This window comes from Thunnus albacares, chromosome 11 (assembly GCF_914725855.1).
Source record: "Thunnus albacares chromosome 11, fThuAlb1.1, whole genome shotgun sequence".
NCBI classification, from domain to species: domain Eukaryota; kingdom Metazoa; phylum Chordata; class Actinopteri; order Scombriformes; family Scombridae; genus Thunnus; species Thunnus albacares.
Window position 1 is genome coordinate 3,797,252 of NC_058116.1, and position 27,323 is coordinate 3,824,574.

The window sequence follows — 27,323 nt, forward strand, 5'->3', positions numbered from 1 at the left end:
TTTTTCACCCGTTGTTTTAATCCAGTGTTGAAATCTCTACTGTCTTTGTGTTATTCTACAACCAACAGATGGCAATGTCAGTCAGTCAGTCCACCACTTTGGTCCAGACTAAAATAAGTCAACACCTACTGGATTGCCATGATGTTTTGTACAGACATTCATGGTCCCTACAGATTTTGGTGACTTTTCATCCAGCAGCACCAGCAGGTGAAATTTTCCCTTATCCTGTAAAATATATCTAAAATACCTCCTCATCTACTTGATGGATTGACACAAACATTTGTACAGTTACTCATGTTTCCCAGACAGTGTGTCCTAATGACTATTGTGACCCTCTGACTTTACCTATAGCGCCACCATGAGGATCAGATTTTTAGTTTTCAGTGAAATATCTCAACATCTGGTGGATGGATTGCCATGAAATTTGGTACAGACATTCATCTTCCCCATAGGAAGAATTGTAATCATTTTGGGATCTAGTGTCATCATTAGGTGAAAATTTTAATTTGTCCAATTCTTGGTTTATGATCAAAAACCTGCAAAACTAATGACATTCCCATCAGCCTCAGCTGTGCTTGTGTGTTTGGTGCAAATGTACTAATGCTAACATGCCAAAGTAAGACAGTGAACATGGTAAACAACAATAGTAAAAGAGATTATATTAGTAATTAACCAACACTAGAAAAAAGGAATAATGAAAGATTTTCAACATTATTATTGTTATCTCCACCACCGCTCATCGATCTCACTACCATCATTACTTTAATGAGCGGTGTTCACTGCTTATGTCACTCAATCTTTGTGCTATTCTGAATAATGATACTCTTCCTGTAACACATACATGATCATTTGTTCACTGATGCAGCATTGAGGAAGCTTCAGACCGTGAGAACGTGTTCCAAGTGATTGTATTATTACACCAGCAGCACCCGGCTCAATAGTAGGCACAATGAAATAAATAGAAGTTGACCTTGTTGGGTCACTGGGCTGATGGACAGTCCTGGTAAGAGCAATTTTTGTGCAGGTTTATTTTGACATTTTTCTCCGTTGTGCATCTGAGAAAGGAAACAAATGGACAACAAGCTGCACTCAGCAGATCTGACACTGATGGCTTTATTATGAGAAATGGCTGGAAAATGGCACTGGGCCTAAAATTGACACTGCTCACTGTAACGTCAGTGAAACTCTTAGCTTCACATCTCCAACTTGAGCATTCCCAGACTGACAAGCCTGTTAAGTATCATGAATCATTACGTTTAGGATCAAGGTCCTGGGAAACCTGTGGGGAATTTAGTCCACATGACTCAGTCTAAGCTGAGGAGTGACTTTGAGACTGAAGTTTCTTGTCTTCAGTGTTTGCAGTCTACAGGTCTGCTTAGATAAAGTGGTGTTGTTGCGATGCATGCGGTGTTGAGCCATAGCAGGCTGATTAATGCCTGTGAGCACAGGCAGGAATGCCCTCTCAATCCCAATTTCACCTGAGAAGACTTTTAAAGGGATGTAGTACTTTTTCATGTCTGGGAGTGTTGCTTCATTACTTTTTTGTGTGTTTTCTTGGAGGAGGGTAGCCAAGGTTTTTAACCTTTGGACAATAAGCATAAGAAATGGAGGGCATAGGGTTGTTAATGCAAAGTCAAGGTCTGCTTGGATTCAAGTACCCTTCATAGAAGCCATTTTACCATCATGGATAATTGTGTTTGGGGCTGTTCAGGATTTTATCTGCTTGATGTCAATTTGCATTCTGCTTTTCTCCACCTGTCTGTCCTCTACCTCACCTCTGCTTGTTTGTGTCATCATTATGTTGTTCATGCTCATTTTTTTTCTACCATCCTACCCGACCCCTCGTTTATCAGATGCATCTTTTAAAAAAGAAACTTTCTCTTGATGATTTTATCGATCTTTTCTGTACATTCTTTAGTCTCATCTGGTTGTTTTTGCAGTATTCAATATGCTGACTCTCGGACAAATTGGTCCACATACAGGCAGCCAGAAAAATAAATAGACCTTTAAGTATCTGCTTGTGAGAGATAAAGATTTTCTTTAGCTCGTTTTTCATGAGGCAGTAATCAAAATCATTTGCATCCCCTGCTGAAAGATCCATATGTTTACTCTCTGTGCAATTTAATGGAGCTGTCATTGAACAATGAGAAGAGCAACCCTTTCACTGTATTATTGATAGAAATTGGTAAAATATGGTTTTGGAAATCCATCCACCATGAAAAATGTCAAATTCTTACCCTTGATTGACTGGTGAAACCATCACGGGAAAATGAACAGGCCTTTGAATGGACTGCTCCCATGTCTGCAAATGAATGCAAGATAGAATTATGGATCAATCCATACTCCATCCTCCTCCGAGTCTTTGAGTGTGTCTGGTGGAAATGACTTTTATGGTACCCATCCAATGTTTTCTAGATATTGAATCTTGATTGGCAGCAGTCAGTCACACAGTACACAACATGAATTTACACGTGAACTGCCATTAGTCGTACAGTTGATTAGATCAAGGCATTTGCTGTCAATTATTTATGATCACTTCTGTTCAAGACTCTCACTTTCCCCATGCTGAAGATGCTGTATCATGTCCTGTTTGTGTCACCACAGTCCAATCATTGACATTGTTTAAAATTATATACTAAATGTGCTTTTCTAAATACTCACCAGACATCATGATTTGTTGTATTAAAATATTTAACATGTTGAAATTTATCAACATCTAATTTCAATGTATTTTTTTATTTAAATTTGCTTCTGTTTTTGAGTGTGAGACATATCTGCAGCACGACACCAGAATAAAACTCAATATTTTAAAAAAAAGGGGGACTCCAAAACCTGATGCAGAGGCTGAGATATCCTACACTTCTCATAATGTATTTTGATAGAGTAAGACCCTCAACAAATATATGTAATCCATGTGCGCTGGCTGGTGAAGTCTGATTAGTTTTTCCTACAACCTGGCCCAGAGGAAGATTTCAAGATAGCTTACTACTGGACACACAGGCGTGAAATTTGGTTTGTATATTCACGTTCCCCAGAGGATGACTCATAGTGATTTTGCTGGGCATATTGACACTCTCCTCAGGAAAAAAAAACTTTTGATTCTCATGACCCCATGGCCTTCCTTTTAGCACCACCCTGAGGATAAACTTTTTTAGAGTCTGTTCAATAGTTTGACATTGCAGCCTTTGGAGACCACTAATGAAACTTTAAACATTTGTTTTAATAACATGTGTCACCCAAGACAGATAAAAAATATATATTTTATGTCAAAATTCTGCAGTTAAACTGAAACATTGCTTGAGACCCAAGAAATTGTGTATTTTTAGACATGTCACAGTTGTCAAGAATGAGCTCCGGAGCTACAAGTTGAAATATATAATGATGACATGCTGGAAAAGAGACATTTGGTGGTGATGTATTTGAATGCTGATGCGTTTGCACCACTGTTTAGACTGTGTCACCATGAATGGCGACATTGCCTTCCTCACACCTGACATTCTCTACACTAAACACTCGCCGAGACCTGTGGCTATTCATCAACTTGTCAACAGCAGCGGACATCCATCATCCACTTTCACTCAGCGAGTCTGTCTCTCTCTCTCTCTCTCTCTCTCTCTCTCTCTCTCTGTCTCTCTCTCTCTGTCTCTCACTCTCACACTCACACACACATACACACACAGCTGTGTTTCCATCACTTCAGAGGACATTACATTGATTTACAGTCATTTCATGGAGACCTATCCTAACCTTAACCAATAACCAGCACATGCCTAACCATAACCCTTACCTTAACTTTAACATAACCCTAAACTAACCTTAACTTTAAACCAAGTCTTCACCCTAAAATTAATGATTTACCTTAAGGGGACTTGCTTATTGTCCCCATAAGGGAGGCAATGTGTAAACAGATTTATGTCCCCACAACATGAGGAATACCTGGTTGACAAAGCCATGAGGATAGTAGGAAGGTTCCTTCAGGCTGACACATTGCCTGGGCTCTGGGGAAATTGCATGGGTATGTGTGAAGGATGAGGCCACTAACCATATCTGTATTGTTGTTTTCATTTCCTCCAGCCACAGTTGTGTTTTCTTCCATATTCTAACAGGAAATGTATGAAAATAGGAGAAAATGCTGATGCCAGTGAATGGCCTATTTCAGGTCGGAGTGGAGCGCTAAAGCTTGGCAGGCTCCCGGTACACATTATTCATTTTTCATGTTATTTTAATTTTAATATTAAAAAATTCACAGCATCAGATGCTTGGAATATAGAGCTAATTTGTTACTGGCTTCCAGTGGGAAAGTAGCAACTGGGGCAACTAGCAGAGATGAGAATAAAAGAAGAGCCAAAATGCTGTGAAAATCAATCCATCACAAAGTTAATGATCCCAGTCCATGTTAAAGAGAAATGAGTGAATATAGTAGCAGACTATTTGCAGTCTATTAATCTTGTTGTGTTTATTTATTTCCATTGTGGTCTTTGATGGATGGAGAGTGAAGATGCTGGAGTCCAGGTGACATCAATCAATACAATAAAAATAAAAGTGTGGTGTCTACTTCCTTATTTCAATTCCCAGCACCACAGAAGCTAAAGGAACAAGAGTATGTTGGTGTTATACCTCAGCAAGTCCAAGTCAGCAACACCTGTTCTAGTGTGGTTGGCATTAGTTTCCTCAACCTTACATAAGTGTCCTTTGAGGTACTCTGGGCTCTGCTGTTATAAATATTATGTACCATTTTGTCCCACGCTGGGCTGTAGTGGTATGGGTCTATCTACAAGGCCAACCATCCAAACTATTTGATTACTGTCTGTCAGCAGGTGCCCTTGTGTTCAAACCCAACTTGCTCTGGGAGATCATAAGTTACCTTAAGAATCATTATTATGATTGTGATTATGAGTATGATGATGATGGTGATTCAAATTGTTATTATTATTATAAAGCTCGATTAAATTGCAAACAGCATCATTGCACTGATTTTTTTTAAAACAACTTTATTGAAATAATAAGACATAGTACAGAGAATAACACAAGACAATATGCAGAGAAGAAAAAAACAGCCTTCATAAATGCATGCATTTAGAACTGTAAAACATTTTTAAATAAATAAAAAGTTATATTTGGTGGACAAGACACATCAATAATGACCAGATTAAAAAGGCAGTTTGAGCCCATAAACTGAGTGAGTGAGTGCAAAAACTAAATACATGAGAAATCGACTCCGTTTTGCAGAAGAATGTTGGGGATAGTAAGTATGTCATTTTTTTGTATTAATTTGTTTTTGGGGAGGAAATGCTATCTTAATATTAACTGTAATGTGCGGAGCAGAAGTTAAAATATCCCTGATTAGATATTCATTATTATTATTATTATTATTATTATTATTATTATTATTATTATTATTATTATTATTATTATTATTATCATTATCGTTATTGTTATTATCATTAATATTATTATTATTATTATGACAAGAGAGAATCTTTTTTCATTTGGTGCTGATGAGAAGTTGGCTTTACCCACAATGCAAAGCGCCACAGCCACGTACACGTACAGGATCGCCGCTGCTGTTAGCTCTGTGCACAGCAGTGACACAGCTGCACATCACAGACTTCCGCATGATGCTACACTCGTTTACCAGGTAGTGAAGATCCAACTACCTCTCTCAGCTTGTCAGACATGGGTGTTTTTTTTTCAGGTGTACGTATAGCGTTGTCCTAAGTTGTGGGAGTGCAAAGTAGGTAGCTGTTAGCTTCTTAACCTGCTAACGTTAGCTGAACGGAAATGTTGTTGAAGAAGCTAATGTAGTTAGCTGCTAACCTGGTCTGTAGTTAACGTTAGTAATGTAGTTTTCTGTACTGTAAATTGGCCGCTAGTATTATAGGAAACTTTCCAGTAGAGAAATCTTGTAGTTAATGTGCTCAGCATTGGAGTGGCAGAGTTAACAGATGTAAATAAACTAGCTTGCTGCTGCACAGATGAACGCTATGTTACTTACAGGCGGCGCCTAAAGTTAGCTAACGTTAGCTGATTTAAACGTCTTTTTCCTGTCTAAACGTTGTCATGGAGTCTTGCTCGCTGTTCATTGTATCAAACTAGATACTAATGTTGAGCTCTTGAGTTTGTTTTGAAGCTTTTACGTCCTGTATGAGTGCAATGAATCCTCGGTGCGATGAAAATGCCTCCCAGCGCTAGCGCTTCCTTTCATTGTGTGGAGCTGTCCATGGTTCCCAAACGCCGACCACACAACCGTCCACACACCCACCGACTCATCGACTACATACCCACTGACACACCGACCGCACAACCGACAACACACCCACTGACACACTGACTGCACAACTGACCACACACCGATCGCACATCGACCGACACGTGCATCATTAATTAGCATTTAGTGTGTCCCAAAGAACCAGGCTTATGAATTTATAGCTAAGTATGATAACATCTCCATTAGCCAATGAAAAAATAAAGGCAGGCATCAAAATACTTAAAATTATAGAACATAAGTAAGTAATTTTCATCAATCATAAACTTTATTTTACATCTTTAGCCAGTATCACAGGTTAGTGTGACTGAATTTACTGATTTAGTAATGAGAGAAAAAATACACACTGCTCTGTATGCATTAAACCACCTTTGGAGAAATCAGCAGATCAATCGATCCTATTTATCTTGAATGAGTTATAAGGAAAGGTCTTTGTCTTCTGCACCCACTTTAGTTTACTTTAAATTCATGTATATCTCAGTATATGTAGATGTAAGTGTATCTCTGTATATGCATGTGAATGACTCTGAGTACATAGTTGTATTTTTAAAGGGAAAACAAATGGTTAAAAAAGTCTACTAAAGTATTGATAGCACTAATAGTAATTCTTTTCTTCTCTGCTGCTACAGATCACCTTGTTAGTTCAGTGAAGTCACATAATAAACATTTTTGTTATTTATCTTCACCATCACACATTGTTTTGTGTGTTACTACAGGGAATAGTAAAAAGAAACGCTTATTATTTGTCACATCTCTGTTGTAATGAAAATCTATTCAGAAGTAGCCTGTTCACCTCATAGCTCTTCCCTAAGCGGAGAGCTTTTAATAATAAAACTAATTGGTATTAGTATCAGTATTGGTGACTCTGGCTTCGGTATCATTTGGTATCTGATGAAAACCGATTTCTTTGGTATAGTTTCACCCCTTCTACCTTATATTTTCTTTTACTTTTGAGACACTGTCTTTTGAAGTTTTCAGCTTTGTTCTGGCAGAACTCCCTCGCTTTCCCCTTTGGGTGTTACTGTGCAGGTGTCTAATAATTAGCTGCTTTTAAAGCTTTCATAACAGCTCTCCATACAAATCACACTGCAGCCACTCCACACTGTTTCTAAGTTATGTGGCAAAACCGTATGAAAAATGTAAACCTTATTTTTATACTGACATGCCTTCAGTTTGGTTTTAAAGGTGATGCTTGGTTGTGGATAGGCATCTTGAGGAACAACAGTCAGGCAGGAGATTGACAGGAATGTGGAAAATGTCTGCTGACACACATTATAAGCAATATAAGCAGATACCAGTGCAGGGTAGAGCTGCTATAGGAGCATTTTGAACTCTGTGAGACCAAAAAACTGTGTGTAAAGAATTATACACATAAAGATATTTTGTTGGGATCCACTCGTAAAGGGCCTGTAACCCACTTTGTGTTAGGAACCATAGTTTTAGAAACACTGAATTAGAGTCAACAGAAAGACTGCACACACCTATTTATATCTGAGATGCTACGACAAACATTTGAATAGTTTGTTAGTAAGAGAATGAACTGTCTAAACATTTCACATAAGCAATAAAGTTGGGTTGAAAGTTATTGTAGCTTGACATTTCCATCCATTATCTAAACAGCAAAAATAAAGTAGTAGCTCCATTTCATTTCTCAGTGTGTTATTGTAAAATCCTCAATATTATAAAAGTATGATATTTGAGATTTTGGAAAGCAACAATAGATTTTTGCTTGACTCATTTAGAGTGGGGGTGAACATATGAATACAGCATGATCTAAGAGTCAAACTTCAAAACAACTGAAACACAGCTAAAGACACTGCCACCAAGATGGGTCATATTGATGACAAAATACAATGTTTTTAAGTATTTAAGATCTTATACTTATTACCATTGAATTAGACATGGTTTTGAATGAAAAAACAAGAAGATTTCTCACTTCTCTCCATGTCTATGCAGGGCTTCAGTGACAGTGCCAGAGCTGTAAGATGTCGATGGTGGTGTTTGCCTCTGTGGTTCGGGTCGGGGATGGCCTGCCTCTCTCTGCATCCACTGACTATGAGCAGGACAAAGAGCTTCAGGAAACCAAGAGGCACCTCAAAGGTCTCTCCAAGAAACTCAGCCAGTTCCCGGACCGCTGCACACTAAAAACGGGACCATACAATGTCAAGTAGGTCATATGGAATGTTGACTTAAACTCCAAATGTTCAGTCATTTTAAAACGAGCTGTCACATTCAATAATATATAAAATATATCCACTTATAATACCTCTGTTAAAGTGGATAGTTTAGTGTTTTCCATGAACATCAAATCCAGCTGCACATTATGTGGCCCTTTTTTTTTTTGTATGAGTGAATTCATTCAATTGACACATTTCAATCTCTTCAGGTTGAGAGATTTAATTTTAGAGATTTAGATCATCTCCCTTCTTTAACTCCCACAGGTGATTAAACTGTTTGCTGTTAGCAGTTTTTCTGCACTCCTCTTGACCCCTTCTAACAAAGTTTTGACGGAAAAGTGCTTTTTAATTGAATTGATTTGACAGCAAGGCCTTCATTTAAGGTGTCAAACTGTTTCTAAAAAGCCCCGCTGGTGCTCGGGAAAAAGGCTTTGAAACTCTCTCACTCGCTCTCTCACGTACTGTTTGTTAAGAGCTAATTAGTCTTATTAAGATAGAGGACATGAGTTTAAAAGAAACTCAGAGTGAGCCATCAATGAGCCAGCTGCACCTTTCAACAACCACGGTCTCTTTTGATAAGTGTCTCTTTAATCAATGAGAGCCTGAAGCATCTGAAGAAGAGAAGGTCAGAAGACAGAGAAGGTCAGAATGAGAAAGGCAGGTTTAAAGTCACGGGTTAATCTCTTCTGTGATATACTGAACCCTTTAGAGGCTGTTGTTATGCCTCAAATATTTCTGTGTCACAAAAGCAGCTGATTCCTTGTGTTATTCAGCAGGACTGTGAAAAATATAATCTGTAATATTACCCACCACTGGTAAACTATGTCAGTAATAGCTGACTTTATTCAGATAGAGAGACTAGTTTACAGTAGTTGACTGCATAGTATTTCTCTAATATCCCAGTAGGGATTTAGAACAGAACTGGTAGGATTAAAGTCGCCTTTAGACTTTGTGACAGTCATGTTTTTTGCATGTCACACTGTCCAAGATGGGTCTAATAATACAGTCTTGGTTCTTGGTTGCAGTCTGTGTCAGTCTGCACGGTATCAGTTTGAAGCTGTCAGATTGTGCGATGAATATGAAGTGAATTGTAGCGCCAAGAAGAAAAAAGTATATGAAAGCAGAAGCTCATCATTTTTTTGTTTCACTTCCATTGTTTTGTGTGTTTCATGGACATATTAATCAGCATGTGTGTTTTTTCCCTAAACTTTATTTAAAAATGCCACTTATGAAATATTGCGCTGGCCAGTGTATTCTGCATCATTTCATATTGTATCCTGATTGGTTGGTTTGTAGATGTGGGCCGTAGCAGCAGTCATATTGTGAGAATTTGGTCTTAAATTTCTGACACTGTCAGCTGCAGGCTGTCTTTGGTTGTCTCAACTTTGTCAACTTTTGTCTCAAACCAAATCATTCAGTGTAAAGGGACCTTTAGTGACTTTACAACAAGCTTAACAGGCTACTTCACTTTACTTGACTTTTTATTCAACAGTGAGTTTCTGATATTTTTCTTACATGGTAGCACTAAAATAAAATCCAGGCTGTCAGTCTGTGCATTCTGTCCAGACACTCTGAAGGTAATGGGAAACGTATATGTGGTCAGTTGGATGTCACAGGTGAACATTGACTTTTGACCAGACCCTCTAAAACGTCTTATGTGACATTGATCTTGATTTCTTCACACTGGGAGCCAGTATCGACTGCAAGATTCGTGTGATGGATTTCAGAGCTCTGCAGGCATCTGTCAGGCATCTGCCTGCATCAGTGAGCTACTACTGCCCTAAATCACCAGCAGGTCTCTGAGGTCCTCTCATCAGTGCTTGTTGGCTGTTCCTCCCTCCAGCCTTAACTAAAGAAGACTATCTTTGAGGTTGTGGCTTATAAATTTTAGAATTCATTCCCTTTGAATGGAATTTTTTTTTTTCATTTCTGTTGCCTCAGTTTTTTATTGTGAAGGACTCTGTTACATATGCTTTAGAAAGGTGCTATATAAATTAATTTTACTTTCTTACTATAGGCATAAAATCCAATTACACCACACATTAGTATTGTCACTCCCAACCTGGTGTGGAGTGACTGTGAGGGGAGATTTTGTGTTTTTCACAAAATTAGACACACAGTGTCAAGAATCTTATGAGCTTATGAGAGGAAGGTGCCAGCCAGCCTCTGTCTGTTATTTGTATATGAGTTCTGAGGCACCGCAGCTAAGTATTGACATGCTGGCATCAGATGCATCCTCATTCTTCAGATATCTACACCTCCGTTTTTTGTGGAGTCCCATGATAAGCATCGCCTCAGTCTGTACTGTTTGTAGACATTTATGTTCCACATCAATTTAGATGTTGTTGTGATAACCGGCTTTCCCCTCAGTTGTGCTCTGAGCTATTCAGATAATGTAGAAGTCTTTGTATCTGGGGAATTTAATTTGTGCTCTGTGTATCAAATAACACTGCAGGGCCAAAAGATGGTGTCTGCCAAAATGCATTTGAATGTGGTGTTTTGTTTAATTAGCTGTGAATGTTAGGCACAAATGTGCTGAAATAGTGTGTTCAGAGCCGCAACCAGCATAATCAGAAATACCGTTGTATTTATTTATTTTTTTTCTAAAATCTGCACCTTATTTAACTCTATAAAGTTTGTGTCAAGAGAACAAGAGTGCAGCGCATGAAAAGCAATAATGAGTGTGTATGTGTTTCAGTTTTACAAGCTCATTGGGTGTTGGATATCTGATGGTGTGCACCGCAAACTACCCCAACGTGCTGGCCTTCTGCTTCCTGGATGAGCTACAGAAGGAGTTTATCGTCACCTATGACACAAAGAGAATCAGCAGCGCTGTGCGGCCGTACTCTTTCATCGAGTTTGGTGAGTTCCATGGAGTATCACACCGTGTTTGACAGAATGTTTCTACTGACTGAACCTCATTATGTCCGTCACTCAGAGTCAAAGAGAAAGGGCTTCTTTGTAGCCTCCTCACTTTGCACAAACATTCATCAATAAAAAGGAAAAAAAAATAGGAAAACTTCCTCCTACAAGTTTAGCCTCATGTCGACACTTTTAATTGGACGCCTAACAATTTGAGTAATGCTGCATTCAAGTCATATCATTTAAAGTGAAGATGTGAGCAACAGCAGTCAGTAAAAACCTTCATGTCAGCCTGTGGTTTGTACTTCAGAGTTGGAAACAGCGACAATACCTCCCACTTGGTAAACAGAAGTGTCAACAAACCGCTGGCTGTAAAAAGCCTCCGTCACTGACTGTAACAAAGTAACATTCTTGATGAATGTGTTTTAATATTTTTGTGATTAATTCTTGAATTGTTTGGTTTGTAAAATGTCATAAAATATGGAAAAATGCCCCCAGCACAAGTTCACAGAGGCCAAACTGAAATCTTCAAAATTACTTTCTTTGTCTAACCAACAGCCCAAAACCCAAACATATTTGCAATTATATAAAAGTCTGGAAACCAGAGAATATTTGGCATTTTTAGTTAATAATTTAACAATATACTCATTGAAAAAACGGTTGAGTAATTTTCTGTTGATTTATCGACTCATCATCACAGAACTAATGCAAAGTACCGAGAGACTGGAGTCTTGCTTTATCCCTGACAGAATCTCCTGCTACAGATGATCTGTGTATCTCCCTCGTTTCCTTCCCTGTTATTAATCACCTTCTTGTTGTGCTAACTGTCATCCATCAGACACTTTCATCCAGAAGACCAAACAGCGCTACAACAGCCCTCGCTCGCTATCCACCAAGATCAACCTGGCTGACATGCAGACGGAGATCAAACTGCGACCACCGTACCAGCTCTCCCCTGAGGACCTGCAGGCTATCAACGGATTCTCAGTGCACACGCCCTCTAAGTACAAGGGCATAGGTAGGACACGAGCCGCTGCCACACACATATATACACATATACACATACGTGCCCCATTCAAGCATGAAAGAGGTTTGCTAGTGTAATATACTACTTACTTAATTTCCCTGGTGATCAATAAAGTGTTATCTTATCTTCCCTCATTGCTTGGCATGATTAACACTGCTGCTGGTCTTTGTAACACAATGACATAGAAAGGTCACATGATTTCTGCAGTATATAGTATCCTTCACTACAGCAGTAAAGGAAAGATACTGGATGCACCGTCACACCTGTCAGTGTTCATTTTTGAGCTGCTGGGTCTGACAATACGTGTAGACTGTGCGTGTCCTTGTTATGATGCGTAAAGGGGCAGACCAGTACCAAAATAAACTCCTGTCCACCCAGTTTCTCCAGTCCTAAATACTTCCTCTACTTGCATATAGATGTGGTTATATTCTACTGTCCTGTACTGGGATATTGTAATTGGTTCATACTGTAGATCATGTGTAGTTTCACATGAAATAAGTCTGTTTTTCTGTCACATCATGTACTTTGAACTTTAAAAAACAGGTGAAAATGTGATTTAAAAAAAAACAAAAAAACTTCAGATAAAAATTGGATTTCAGAATAAACAATTTGCAGCACAGCATTTATTGTTTTAATAATGACTTTTTATAGATAGTCAACAGCACATTTTGTGTTTACTCTCCTTTTTTTCTTTCACTTTCAATTACATGAAACATTTTCTGAGCTTTTCACAATGATGTTTAAAAAACAAACAAAAAAAAAGAACATTAAAGGTTCAGATGTTGTTCTGTATTTTTCTATTGTCAACAAATCACATGAAAATACTAAAACCAACAATAAATTAGTCTCTCAATAGTTCGACTTCACTACCCTGTCTGTTAACAAGCCTTTCGCGTTGCTTACATGTGAATCTTTAAAAATGGGTCACAAATGTATTGTGTCATTTCTTTTAAAGGCCCAGTAATATCATAAAACAGCTGGAGCTTTTTAGCAAACTCAGACAGGAGGAAATAATGTATATGTTAATCACATTTGGTGCTCAGATTAGTATTTCAGGCAGCAGGGTGGTGTGTGTGTGTGTGTGGGATAGACTTAAAACAAACTGTGTGTGTTCGTGGTAATGAAGAAACATTTCAGCCAATGCAGCAGTGTGGCTCATTGATGTGTTTGTAATTGTTTTGGGGGAAAATGGAGCTCTGTGGCACAGAGGAGAAAGATATATCAGGCTTTGGATGCACTGGTCATGCCTGTTAGCGTGCCCTTCATGGTATTTGTTGACAATAAGAAAAATATAGTATAATATCACCAGCCTTATCCCTTAAGGATACTGTGTCTGGTGGTCAGATATCCAGCTGCTTAGTCAAACAGCTCCTGTGTTTTGTGTGGCTCAGACTCCCCACCCCTCAGCTGCTCCAGAAAACAACCCCTTTGTACGCACCGTCACACCTCAACTGCCTCGAGCTAAGCGATGCCACCTTGGGTCACTTAGAGCTGTTGTGTTTCCCCCTGACATCTTTCGAGGCAGCTTTCCACGCATTGTTCACTCTCTGTTGTCCTTGCCAGTCTCAGTCTCAACATAAATCTTTCTGTCCTGAGTGATGAAGTATGCTAATCTGATAATAGTGACTCATCACTCTGCTTACCATGCCAAAAATGTTTTGGAAGTCACGAATGAGAACATTTCATAAAACGTTTTGTCATGTATCTTGGAAAGCAGATTTATTTTTTTTACTTAATGTTCAATCTTAAATTCTTCCAGCTCCCACACAGATGTTGGAGCCAGTGACTCTCCCTGGCATCGTCTCCTGTGTGCTCAGTGTCCTCTGTGGAGGCCTGAACCTGCTGAGAGGAGTCCACGCTATTGAGAGCATACTACAGGTGAGGATGTGACTGACTTGATAATGAAAGAGATTCAGTTTCTCTTAAAGGGAAATCTCAGTTTTATACAAGCTGGGTCTTATTTTCATAGTTTTGGCTGTCTGTCCTATAGGTAATAACAATAATGTACTCACAAAATTACTTCCTGAGACCTGGGAACATGGCTACATCGCTAAAATGAAGTCTGACAGGTCAAGAAACAAACTGTCAGACAGTCAGACCAGTTTTAAACAAAGCCCTGGGTTAGCAAAACATCCAACTTTATTGTAGATATGTTATCATATAATGTCACACAATGTAGAATGCTGTCATAACCAATAAAAACAATGGCAAAACTACAAAATGAAACTTCCTATTCTGTAAAACTACATGAGACTAAATGAGGGGACTATTCTCATCATATTGGTTTCATGGTGCTTTGTTTAGACTTGGATGACTAGTGCTAAAAACTCTACCTTTTCCTCCTGTCTCCAGAATGACGATGAAGACTTTAATTATGTGATTGCCTTCTTCCTCGGCACAGCAGCCTGTCTGTATCAGGTAAGTGACATTCTGTGGTAAGAGCAGCCCATCACTGGCTGACTAACAGCACTTTACAGCTCAGCAGCTTGTCAGCTAGACTAACATTAGCAAAGGCACAATGCCTTTTACCCCACTAAAACATTTTCATCAGCTCCTCCTGTGCAAGTCTTGATACTAAATGGAGCACTGCAAATTGATACACTGATGGGGGGAAACAAAGTTACCAGACAGGATTTCTTACTTAATCCAGGCAGACACTGTACAGATTTAACTAATTTTAGAATCGTGCCAAATTTCTGACAGATTGATTGTGGTTTGATGTGCAGTTTTAGGGAACATGGCCCAAATACTTGCCTGAATGATCAACAGTCTGGCTCTCAGACGAATGTCAGTAATTTTGGTTGGCTGTCTTGCAGGTTGAACAGTTCCATGATCCAATTTTCTGGATGACTGCCGTCAAAACATGTATTTTAAACCATAGTGAGCTTGTTTTAATATTATTGGAGTAATCACTAGTACAAAACTAAAACTGTAGTGTTCACTGTGACTGCTGTGATATAAAATTGAAGATGATTATATTGTCTTCATCTTCCAGCCACACAATTTTTTCTTCATACTCTGCTCATAGTAGACTGGCACAAAGTAATGTTGCATTTCCCTTTTTGTCAACATTGTTGAGGATGCAGTCGCCTTGTTTGAATCATTTTTATTGGACCAAACAGACCGGGGGTTCTGTGCTTACGTTCAGCATGAGCTCCCACCACAAGTCGTGGCGGATTAGTTGATCCATACAGTGTGAGCATAAAAGTTGCAGGTTCAGGCTTTGCAGAAAGTAGGGATGCACGATATTATCGGCACGTTATCAGTATCAGTTGATAAAAGCTCTTAAATGAAATATCGGCATCAGCAAGTTCTCACCTTCTCCTCCGCCGCCTGACTGTGCTTCTGTCGACGGACCATGTCATCCTGACGGTCCCGGTGTTTCCTCCGCAGGCTCCACTTCACTCAGCTGCCCGTCAGACCCGCTGCTTCCTCCCACTTTAACCTGAATAACAAGCCGGGGCTCAGTGCTCTGGTTGGTTCCACATGGAGAGCCGGGGCTAAAGTTAGGGGGGGAGGGGGACTTCTTTTTGGTTTATAACCAGCATATTAGGTGCATTACCGCCACCTTCTGCTCTGGAGTGTGGTCCAGAGATTAAATCCTACACATTAATCCTGTCTGTCTAATAAACTCAAAGAAAACTCTGCTGCTCCACCCACTTGGCAGGTTCATTAAAGTTTTCATGCTGAGCTCCTGAACTCCAGTCTTCCTAAGTTCTTCCTTCATATATTGTCTTTCTTGATCATACTTAGTACAATCTATGCTTGCATGTATAATAGTCTCCTCAGACAGCTGGTAAAAATATGTGCATATATGAGTATCGGCATTGGCAATCGGCCACAATGAGTTGGAAATATCGGCATATCAGATATATATATATATTGGCAAAAAATCCAATATCGTGCATCCTTAGCAGAAAGGCCTTGAGTAAACACAACATACAAGACTAATAACAAAGCACAGTGTCTGGCCAGCTTTACTAACTAGACTTATTGTTCTGTGAAGGACATTACTGATGAAAACATGTTACTGCTCAATGTCAGTCACTAAAAAAAAGCGTGCAGCATTCAAATTCTTCTCTGCCGTTTCCTTTCAGTGCTACCTGTTTGCCTACTTCTCCGTGTGGAGGAACAGTAAGTCCTTCCTGGCATTTGCACTCATCTGTCTGTCCAACATGTATCTGTATGAACTGAGGAACATGTGGCAGATCCTCTTCCATGTGGCGGTGGGGGCCTTCATGACCTTGCAAATCAAACTGAGGCAACCGCTGGGCAAAGCACCAGACTACAACGTCTGACAAAGACCTTAAACACAAAGGACTAACGGACCTCCAGTCAGATGTCCCGCACATGCAGCAGAGATGGCACTGGTCAGTCTGGGGACAACGTTCAGGAAGAGAAACCAAAAATCTCGCAGCACCACAGTTCCTGTTCACACCAACCATCGTCCACTGATCACGGTGTGGACTTGGATAAAACTCTGCCACAAGCCCCAAGTATATACGGATCTTATTGGATTGATTTTGGGAGTTGTCTGCTCCCCACCATTGTTTTACAAATATATTTACTTTTACTTATTTTAAGTGCAGCCATAGTTTAAGTCAGGGTCCTGCACATGAGCAGTTTTGCAAACCTGTACCTTCCACGTAGCTGCAAAGATAAGTATCAGAACCCAACGTACGGTATAATCACACACTCACTCTGTTCAAAGCTGTCTAGTTGTTACCAGGAATTTATTGTTTTTTAGATGGTGGTGCAAATACAATATCTGAATTAACCAGTACCAAAATTATACTTTTTTGATACCTTACTTTGAGGAATATGAAAGCTTTTTTTGTTTTTCTTAAAAAATAAAGGTGCAGTTTGTAGAATTTAGTAGCATCTAGCAGAAAGGACTTGGCAGAAATGGAATATAATATTTGTAAGTATGTTTTAATTAGTGTATAATTACCTGAAAATAAGAATAATTGTGATTTTGTTACCTTTGAATGAGCCCTTTATATCTACAGAGAGAGCTGGTCCTCGTCCACAGAGCCTGCCATGTTGCACCGCTCTGTTTCTGCAGTAGCCCAGAATGAACAAACCAAACACTGACTCAAGAGAGGGAATTTCACGTTATTCATGAGTTTCGTGGCCACCGTAGGTTCTCCTACATGCCTCGCAGTTAGATGCTACTTAAGCCTACACACTGGTCCTTAAAGTGAAACTTATTGAATGAATCAGTGGCTTTGTCCCAACACAAAGCCACCATATAGAGAACTTGGTGTAAATACATGCAGTCTAAAATGAGTACATTTATGATTTAAATCAAGGAAATATCTGATAACCAAGACTAAAGTGTAACACACATTGGTTGTGCTGCAGAGCATGTCATCAATTGATGTCCATAACACAAACCGGACATGTCATAAAGATAGAAGTAGTACAGTAACCAGGATATGCTAATCCTGGATCATTTCAATACACAGATCCACAGACACATGTCAGTTGGTATCCTAAAAGAATTAAGGCTTGATTCTCAGCCCTGTTGACTCCTTGAGCTTGAACAAAAACCCATGTAGTATTAATTAGGCTGAATAGATTTAACCAGCATATGGCAGAAATTATTTTAGAGAAGATGTTAAGATTAATACAAGTACTTTGCTAAAGATAAAATGCGAGGACCACAAGACTTGAATTTCAATTTCTTTTTCATCTCATGTTTTTTTTTTTTTTTTACCCACAACCCACTGACATCTATTTTTTCCTGCTTTTTCCCCCATCTTTTTATCTCTCTTGTTTTCTTAACCCATTACATGCACTTTTTGCACACGTACCCATGGGTACCTGACCCGGTGCAGAACCCTGGTTTAGATCTTGGTTTAAAACTATGCAATGCTGCCTGGTGTGTATGGCCCTCATCTCAGTGTTGCTGTGTTCTGTTTAGTCAGGAGCCAATGCTCATATCTTATTTTGCAGATGTTGTTTTGTAGACAGTTAATTTTGCTATTTATTTACTGACTGACTGTTCAATGACATCTGGTCAGTGAAGATTCATATAAATCATTAATTTTATTTGTGGTTTTATGATTGCTCAACTTTGTACTCAGACTGATGTCTAGTCGTCACAAAGTAACTCATGCTCAGACACAAACAGCCTGTTAGCATTCATTCCCAACTTCCTCGCCTACGCAGCTTCAAGCATATGCCAGTGTCAAGTGACTCTGTCAATAAACAGGTCTGTGTTGGCAGCAGTAAAGATGTGTGGCTGTGTTGTCGAGGCTGGTTGCTGCCTGTATCATCTGAGCAACCTCGGGCTGCGTTTCCTCCCACCGAGCCCCTCAGTTCAGACATAGTGGCGTCTGCCACTTATGAAGACAAAAACTCACTATCTCACCCTCTGCCTGTTTGATGGATATTAGCAGTGTTCACATTTAACACAGTTACAGTCAGGAGAAGCCACATTCATCATTGTTAGGCAGTGTGAGATTTTTTTAAGGGAATTATGGGAAGATTTCCCAGCTTCTCGACCTCACCGACAAATTATAGCAAACAAATGGAGAAGAACAGAGACTTACATCATGCCTTTATTGTTCGTTGTCTATGAGTAGCTCAACAGTTGTGCCACGATTGTTATAAAGGTTTTTTTTGTTTTTTTAAAAATAATCAGTCTCTCTGGATGAAGTTAAAAGTGAAAACGAAAAGGAGCGTGTACTCCACATTCATCTGGCATCTGTACTACAGATCTGTCAGGGGACCACTGCAAAACTTCAGCCTCGTATGATTCATCATCACGCTGTCTGAATGTTCTCTGCTTTCCAACAGCGGTACCACACCTACATGACCTAATAGGGCTTTTTACCACATGGCTCAGATCTGGATTGAGCTTCACTGGCTCAGATTGTGCTCACATTCTGCTTTTTCACAGCAGTTCCAGTAAACATGTAGTGTGGGTGTGAAGTGTAAAATATGGAGAGTAACCACAGTTTCTATACTGGTTTATCTAATTGTGGAAAACTAATGTCATCATTTCCAGGTCTTGAAATCTTTGGAATGAACTGCTAAAAACATGTTGTGTGTGTTGTGCTAAATTTTCACCTTAATGTTTTATTTTACACTAGAGTGTCATGTGACACCTTTTAAAGTTCCCCAGTCATAATTAGCATACACATGTTATGAATTATAACTATTGTTAAATTCAGAAAATGAAGACCTGGGAAAGAATGGATTTAATTTGAAATGGAAAATGTGTTAGAACACTGGATTTGAAGCATATCTGAGATCAGTTTTCTCCTACTCATGGAGACACTTTGATTCATCATAATGTGATCTGGTTCAGTCCACTTGAAATATATCTTCTCTTGTATTAGGCCTCATTGTCTATGAGCTCAGCTATAGAACATGGAACATTAAAAAAACTGAGATTACCGATACGATGATATTCATTCTTCAACCAAAACTGAATGTCCTATCATAGCACTGCTGTAGGTTAATGAGGCATTCAGTGAGATCTGATGAATGTTGCTGTAATTGTGAAAAGCTGAATTATGAAAATATATATGTATATTACAAGACTCAACGTATCCTGTAATAAGGAGAATATCAGATCCAAGTCTTTTGTTATTTAAAGAAAACATTTATCTGACCTTGGAGGCTGGAGCTTCCAGGATATGTTAAATGCTACACGTGTGCACTGATGTTTCAGCTGCTGAGTTGAGTTTAATGTTCCCCACCCATTCAGTCATTTTTATTCTCTTTGGAGCAACAACAAGTAAAAGATTGCCTCATGATTCAGAGGCAGCTGAAACATTTTTCAGGCAGCACTTTTTTTTTTTTCCCTTTAATTTAGCAAGTAATGCCACAAAAGACATTGTGATTATTATAACTGATATTATTTGTGTGCACCTCATTATACAGAACACCACTTTCTTCCAGATGTAGATTAATGAAACAGGGATATATTTTACCCTGAGCAGGAAGTGTGCGGATTTAAATGACAAATGGTTCCTGCAGGTGTAAATTGCAGACTACTTGGAAGCACAATTTCAGCTCAACATGCTTCAAGTGAATTTCAGTAGTGATAAATGTTTTTGTGGCAAAGCTCACACAGTCAGGGACTCTCAGATTGTGCAAAAAGGTCAAAATCATCTAACTGAAAACTGAACTAAACTGATTTAAACTGAAACATATTTGCTCCAACTCGGGCTTGAGTTTGAGTTCCCCTGTGAGAAGCCAAGTAAACACCACTGTGGTCACTGTCTGTAATACAGTGGCCTTTCATTCCATGTCTGACCATTCCTCCAATCCTTAAATTGAATCTAAAATTACACCATTTGTATTTAGATAATTAAATTCTCAATTACAGTCCGACATGGCTAATTAAATTCATATCACAAATATTAACTAAGACTGATTGATTCTTATTTGATGTAATGACCAGTGATTTGACTACTATATAAACATAGATATTAAAACTGTAACGGATGAGGTAACACTTAGGGTGCTAATCAGCAGATTATCATTTTGCTTCCATCTCCTCCATCATGCATAAACAGTAATCATGATGTAAAGAAGACAAAGGACCCTCCATGGAGACCAAGTGATGTACTGCTGCTGCCATCTGTTGGTGATATATGAACATGTCACAACTATTTCAACCTACTGAGGCAGAGGAGTTTCAAGCATTGTTGCATAAGAAAGGTTATAAAAGAGGGAAAGATTACAGTCCAGAACTATGGCCATTAATCTGCTGCTATAACAGCTTCCACTCTTCTGACTTCATGCTCTCTGCCAGATGTTGAAACCTGGCTGCAGAGATTTTCTCCCATTCAGCTACAAGAGCGTTCGAGAGGTCCAACACTGATGCTGGGTGATAAGGCTTTGTGCAGTGTCATGTTGAGACAGGAAAGGGTCAAACACAAACTGTTGGAAGCACACTATTATATAAAACATTATATGCTTAAGCATTAAGAAGTCCAAGCTAGAGTGTCAACACACTTTTGGCCATGTAGTGTATGTCTGAGGTCTTTGGAGGAAAAAAGACTAGCTTTTATACAGATTCTCCAGCTCTGGTACTATTCGTATGATTAAGTGTGATAAGACAACAGCTTGTAAAAAAGTAAACAGACATTAAATCCCTCAGTAAACTGACAGATTATGCAGAAAAGAATCCAGATGAAATCATGTTGTACCTGTGAAACATCTCAGCAGTTTATTTGACTGTTTAAAAAAAAAAAGAGCATAGTGTTTGGCATGACAACAAAAACAACCCATGGTTTTGTCTCAAGCTGCTTTTGCCACAGGTGCCACCTCACCTTATCTAATCAGTCATTATGAGGATCCTCAGCTGTAGAAATGAATGAAGTTGAGCTTCTACTTTTCCAACCAACTCAAACATCCCTCATTTCTGATTTGTGCCTTCTCCCCAACCCCCCCCCCCCCCCCCCGTGTTTTCTAATGGCACATTCCTGCACAATAAACAGTAGAAAAGGGGCTCACAAGGGCATAGAATGGCACTGCATTCAATGAGTCACATGGGATGACACTTAAAGTTTTAGTAGTGGTGTGTGAAGATAATGGTTGCAGCAGTACAGTACATTAACAAAACAGAAACCATCAGAGTAGACCAGTGCAGGCGCATTTTCATTCTAAACGCTCCATGCAAACATTTGGACTAAGTGCCAAGTTTCTCTTCTTCCTTTCAAACAGGAAACTAAAAGCAAAACCACCAACATTTAAAACAATGTATCCATATTTTTCTTACTGTATCCAAACTGATGAGAAGGCCAAAACCAACAATAAACTGATCCACTGAGAAATATTATCTGTGTAGGAGAAGCTTGATACATCTTGTTCTTCTGTGCCACATAGCTCCAAAAACTATTAAAACACTGTAGTTTCCTGCCGCCAGAAATACATAGTAATGCACCAGATGTGTATTAGAACTGAAAACCATTTGATCAATCAGTCAATAGATAGAAAATTAATTGGCAGCTATAATCAAACTTACAAACTTGATCATTTTTTGTTTCAGCTTCTCAATTCTGAGGATTTTTTGCTTGGTTTTGTCTTATGTGACAGTTAACAGGATTTCTTTGGGCTTTTAACTGTTGGTTAAAAAATACAAGCAACTTGTCGAAGCAACTCTGGGGAAAATTTGTTGGGCAATTTTCACTCTGTTCTGACTAATTTTGGACAAAATGGTTATTGTGAAAATGATCAGCAATCAAAAATGTAAACAACTGTCAGTAGCAGCCTTTATGTGTTTTAATCCACATCTGAAAATCGTCTCCAACAAATGTGCTGTTTATTCCCTGTTTGACTAACTGCAGTGGCTGGCTGTGTAGGAAAGGACTGAGCCTCAGCTGTGGGGCTGAAAGCCACTGACAGGAAAGGGAAGTGAGACAGTCTTGAGAGATGGACTGTTGGTTTTGACATTGTTGGTTTTGGTGACAGTAAAAAAAAAATACAGAATAACACCAGCCTTATTTTTTCTTATTTGTTTCAATGAACTTCGGTTTTTCTCCAGATAAAAACTTGAGACTCGGTCCAAACGTTTACCTCATAATGTACTCTGGGCCTCAGCCAAGACAAACAGAACCAGCTGTAGTGTTTGGTATCAATATCACTAAAAATCACCCAAATCCATGGAATGTCCAGGGTGACATGCTGAGTTATGCTATAATACTGGAGGAAACTACTCTGGAAAAAAAACAAAAACAAAACAGCAGATAAAATGGCACATTTTCACGTGGGCTTGTCTGTCCCTGTCCACAGGATGAGCATCATCACCGTCGTCAGTATAGAGTTCATATTAAAGGCCTCATCGGAGATCATTGGACATTCATTGGGTCGTACCATCTGATTGAGCAAGCAAGAGGGGTGTGAAGGAGGGGGGGAAGGGGGGACGGCTGAAAGCACTGGAGTGCAAAATGGCTTTTGAGCACCGAGACCGATGCATTCCCATCCTCTAGTCTGTCATTCAAAGTCTTACGGTGAGATTCAGACACACAAGAGGGGAAACCATCTGAAACCTCCATCCAATCAGCAAACAGTTGACTTCCTGCAGATCGAAGCAGTCGATGCTGTGAAAGGAGTGAGAAGCAGGCTTTCAGGGGCGTCAATCTGCTGAAGCTAAATGGTACATCAGCTATGCTGCTACGCAAAGACCAGGCAACACCAGTGAGGACCTCTGCAATCCCAACATGAGTGATACAGTATGTACATCTGAATACACATTGGTGTTTATAGATAGCTCTCTAATATATTAATGTACAAAATATAGAATCTTAAAATATCTGATAGGGTTTGGTGTTCTGAAGTCAAAATACAAAATGTCGAAGATTAGAAAAAGCTCTTCATTGACATCCTCTTTGTGTTTTTGTGTGTGTGTGTTTATATGCTGTTGATTCTGTGGTGTGAGTTTGTGATGGGAGGCTTTCTGTGAACACTGTGGAGTGTTTTCTCTCTGTTCTAACAAACTGTCTCTGAGGGACCTCCTCATCGATATGACACGACTTACTGCGACTCATCCATCAATCGGTTAATTACTGCTGTGATCAGATATTGATACAAGGACGGATAGTGCTGCTTGGGGGTGTCCACACTTAAGAGATTTGTACCTGTATCACAACGGCATGGACAAAATTTGTTTTTACATACAATCATATACATACACATAAAACTGTCTGTGTTTTACATGTACATATATACTTCAGCAGGAGAAAGGCAGAGAAATAGAAGGGGAAGTGACACAGTTCATGTCCTCCCACAGGTTTGTTCAAACCCTCAGAAAATCTAGCAGAATGAAGCAAACAAAGTTTCTCAGAGAACATTTTCCCATCAGGACTGAGACTCACGCGGCAAAATCTGTCTACACGCTCTGATTGGACATCTTTGGTCTCAACGACAGACTCAGGTTAGTGAGAGAACTCTCCCGCTTGTAGTCTCCTCCGCAGGCTGAGAATTAGGATGAGTTTTCTCATCCTTCCCTGTTGTGACCTCAGTAGGTTCAAGAGGGGATCAGTGCCGCAAGAAGAGAGAGATGGTCTCAGTCCGCCATGAGCTATTTGAGGTCCATGAGCCTGCTCGCTGTTTCATAGGCAGAGTTTAAGGTGCCTACCCCAGTGTGTCTGTCTGTCACTTAGTGTGGGTTAACTGCTGGAGGGTCCACCGGTGAGAAAATAGGTCATCATCTCTCCTTTGCCCTTAACTGTGACCATACCTCTGTATTCTAATGTGTAGTTATAGGAGCTCAGGAGTTGGTACAGGTCTGCGGTCACCTGAGGACGGAGAGGAAGTGAAAGTGAGTATTTACAGTTTTTCATTATAATCATCACTAGTTTGTCTTTCTTTAGCACCTAATGACTCCCAGTGAGCACCGATTTGGAAATAATTAAGTCAAAAGATGTGTGTAGAACTGGTCTAAATTTGGTTGAAAAGTAGATAAACATTGCATTTTAATATATTTAAAGGTAAAACAAGTCCTTAACTAGACCTCCATGGGTCGATGAGATTCTGTTGAACATATGTGACCGGTGGGCAGCTGTGGTGAAAGTAAAGCGGGTCGGTCATTAATCTCACTTGCTTGGTTTTTCTGTAGATTTCAGCCACATCTCGAAGCAATTTCCATCCACAAAGGAAGACCAGGAGATGTGGCTGAAAGATCTGTAGAAAATGGTGCTGTTGCCTTGTCATTTTTTCATGTTCATTTGGAAGCAGCTCTTCATACAGTATTTGCTCTCGCATTTATGGTTTTTCAGAAGATGCAGTGGAGATGGATAAAAGGAAATTAAAGAGGCCCATCTGCTTTCAAAGTAGCTTTGAGTTTAAGCTTTAATGGGTTCACATCTGAGCAAAACTTATATGGCCATTTTTCATTCTGTTGAATAGACTTTTTCTAAATCCAGCGATCATTCATTAGATGAATTTCAAATTTTTGACCAGAATGTTCTTGACTAAATTCTAAGATGGTAAAGTGAAACTAACAGCTGTCCCGAGCCAGATAGAATTATAACATTCATTTTTTTCCTTATCATCATTTCCTTATTATCATCAGTCAAAACCTATCAAGACAGGATCAGATACTTCAAAACAATGTTAAATGAATGCATAATTTAGTCACACTTTACGTCACCTGAATCCTCTCTGGTACACCTGTGCTGTCCATGCGACTCGCCACGTTCACTGTGTTCCCCCAGATGTCGTACTGAGGCTTCTTGGCCCCGATCACCCCGGCAACCACTGGACCGATGTTAAGACCTAAGAAGAGACACTGATGTAAGATGACACTTCTAAAAAAGCTACAGTGGTGTCATCCCTTTTCCTATTCAACCCACCTATTTTCATCTTGAAGTTGTTAAAGGAGTGTTCATTGATGTATTTCATCTGGTCCATCATCCTCATGGCGTAGTCAGCCAGGGCGCGGATGTGCGAGCGCCCCACTTTGTCATATGTGGAGTCGTTGAGGCCGGAGGCTGCCATGTAGGTGGAGCCGATGGTTTTGATCTTCTCCAGCTGACGGAACTGGTCCTCACTGATGATCTAAAGGTGGCAGGAGAGGGAAGGTTTAAAGCAGAAGCTTCTATATTTAGCAGTGTTGGGTTCAGATAGCAGGCTCTCGTGGGTCCACATCAGTTAATAAAATTACTAGATTTCCCTGAGTCTAATGATGCTCCTATTGAAATTTTTATGCCCTGTGTATTTTTTGGTAGCAAAGAACAACATACAAAACATTTAAATATTCCTTCAGGGAAAAGATAAATATTTAATCTAGTTTCAGTTGTTTGGTTTGAACATCAACTTCTGAGTTTTAGTTTTCAAATTTGATTTTAATATTGAATCATAGAGATAAAGACTTCTCACCTCTTCTGCCTCGGCTTTTTAGCCTCTTTTGGCTCACTGTTTTGGTTTTACAGCTCATTTACTGTATGGGTCAGTCTCATATAGTAAATGAGGATTCATCTACATTGAATCCTCTCTTTTTACAAGCATTAACTTAGGTGAAGAGAAATGATCTTACTCCTCACTTTACTGGGGACCAACAGCCTCATTAAGCTTCACTGACTCCCATGGAGCCACCATCCAGTGGAGACCACAGACCTACATCTTCACATTAACACACACCTGTTCACATCTCACCTCATCAAAGTCAGCGATGATCTCATTGAGCAGCCGCAGACACTCCACTCCCTCGTTGTTGGCCTCCAGCTCCACGTAGAACTCTGAGAAGTTACTGATGGAGGCGAACATAACTGCGACACACTCGCACGACTGGTAGTAGAGCTCGTCGTTACGCCGTTCACGCTGCAGGAAGTGGGCGGCCACATCTTTGGGCAGAATGTTGTGGAGCAGACGACGATTGTAGGCCTGCAGCTCCTCCATCTCCTCCTTCTCCTCTGTGGCCTGGTGAGGGGTTTGAGACGGGGACGAGACAGGATGTTCTTAGAGGCAGATCCCGACACATGTATGACAAAACAACCAGCTACTGCACTTCTGCAAAAGCCACACATGGAAACTACAGCACTGTTGGTATCCCGTAAGGTCATGATTTTTGTCTTTGGTGGTAAATCCTAATGACTGTGGTGATCCCCTGACTTTTAATCTAAAACATTTCAGTAAAACATCTACTAGATGGATGTGATAATGTGATGCACTGTCCAAACAATCAGAGTGCAAAATTACAACTGCAATTTACATTTACTGCACCACATCAAGACCAGCATCAAAACCAAATGTTGGACCATAACTGTCATCCGTCTTACAATTAGGCTCTGTTTACAATGAGCATTACAGCCTCACATAACTGCTATTATGGCTGTAGACACTTAATCTTGTTTTATACTAACCATCATTGGCAGCAGTAAGCTGGAAAATAAGCAAAGTTTTTTTAGATTTATAACTTGTTTATCCTCTTCACTGGATTACCCAGCACAGGCAGCATTAGGGGGGAGGGGAGGGGATTAGGCTTCAGTGAAGGAAGTTTCTTCACAACAAAGCCAGATACGTTACTTCC

General features: G+C 39.6%; 2 protein-coding genes across 4 annotated transcripts in view; one reads left to right on the forward strand and one right to left on the reverse strand.

Moving 5' to 3' along the window:
• Positions 1–5,528: 5,528 nt before the first annotated feature.
• Positions 5,529–22,022, forward strand: sec22a (SEC22 homolog A, vesicle trafficking protein). The gene is made up of 7 exons (XM_044364851.1): positions 5,529–5,638; positions 8,222–8,432; positions 11,141–11,304; positions 12,143–12,322; positions 14,091–14,209; positions 14,684–14,749; positions 16,429–22,022. Exons 2-7 carry the CDS (start codon positions 8,251–8,253, stop codon positions 16,627–16,629), a joined length of 912 nt encoding a protein of 303 aa, XP_044220786.1. The 5' UTR covers positions 5,529–5,638; positions 8,222–8,250; the 3' UTR covers positions 16,630–22,022.
• Positions 21,499–27,323, reverse strand: part of adcy5 (adenylate cyclase 5) — a 95,185-nt gene continuing 89,360 nt past the window's right edge. For 2 of the 3 annotated variants that reach the window (XM_044364850.1, XM_044364848.1), the window contains exons 18-21: positions 26,450–26,713; positions 25,648–25,852; positions 25,446–25,570; positions 21,499–24,591 (exon numbers count right to left, since the gene is read on the reverse strand). In XM_044364850.1, coding sequence (XP_044220785.1) covers positions 24,463–24,591; positions 25,446–25,570; positions 25,648–25,852; positions 26,450–26,713 — 723 coding nt within the window. In that variant the 3' untranslated portion in view covers positions 21,499–24,462. The remainder of the gene's footprint in view (positions 24,592–25,445; positions 25,571–25,647; positions 25,853–26,449; positions 26,714–27,323) is intronic. The other variant, XR_006405885.1, reaches the window with a different exon arrangement.

Bases quoted from the DNA above. Each gene is read 5' to 3' on its own strand.
- sec22a (XM_044364851.1), top strand. From the start codon at position 8,251: ATGTCGATGGTGGTGTTTGCCTCTGTGGTTCGGGTCGGGGATGGCCTG. The intron at 8,433-11,140 runs GTAGGTCATATG...TATGTGTTTCAG, and splicing joins ACGGGACCATACAATGTCAA to TTTTACAAGCTCATTGGGTG. The intron at 14,210-14,683 runs GTGAGGATGTGA...TCCTGTCTCCAG, and splicing joins CTATTGAGAGCATACTACAG to AATGACGATGAAGACTTTAA.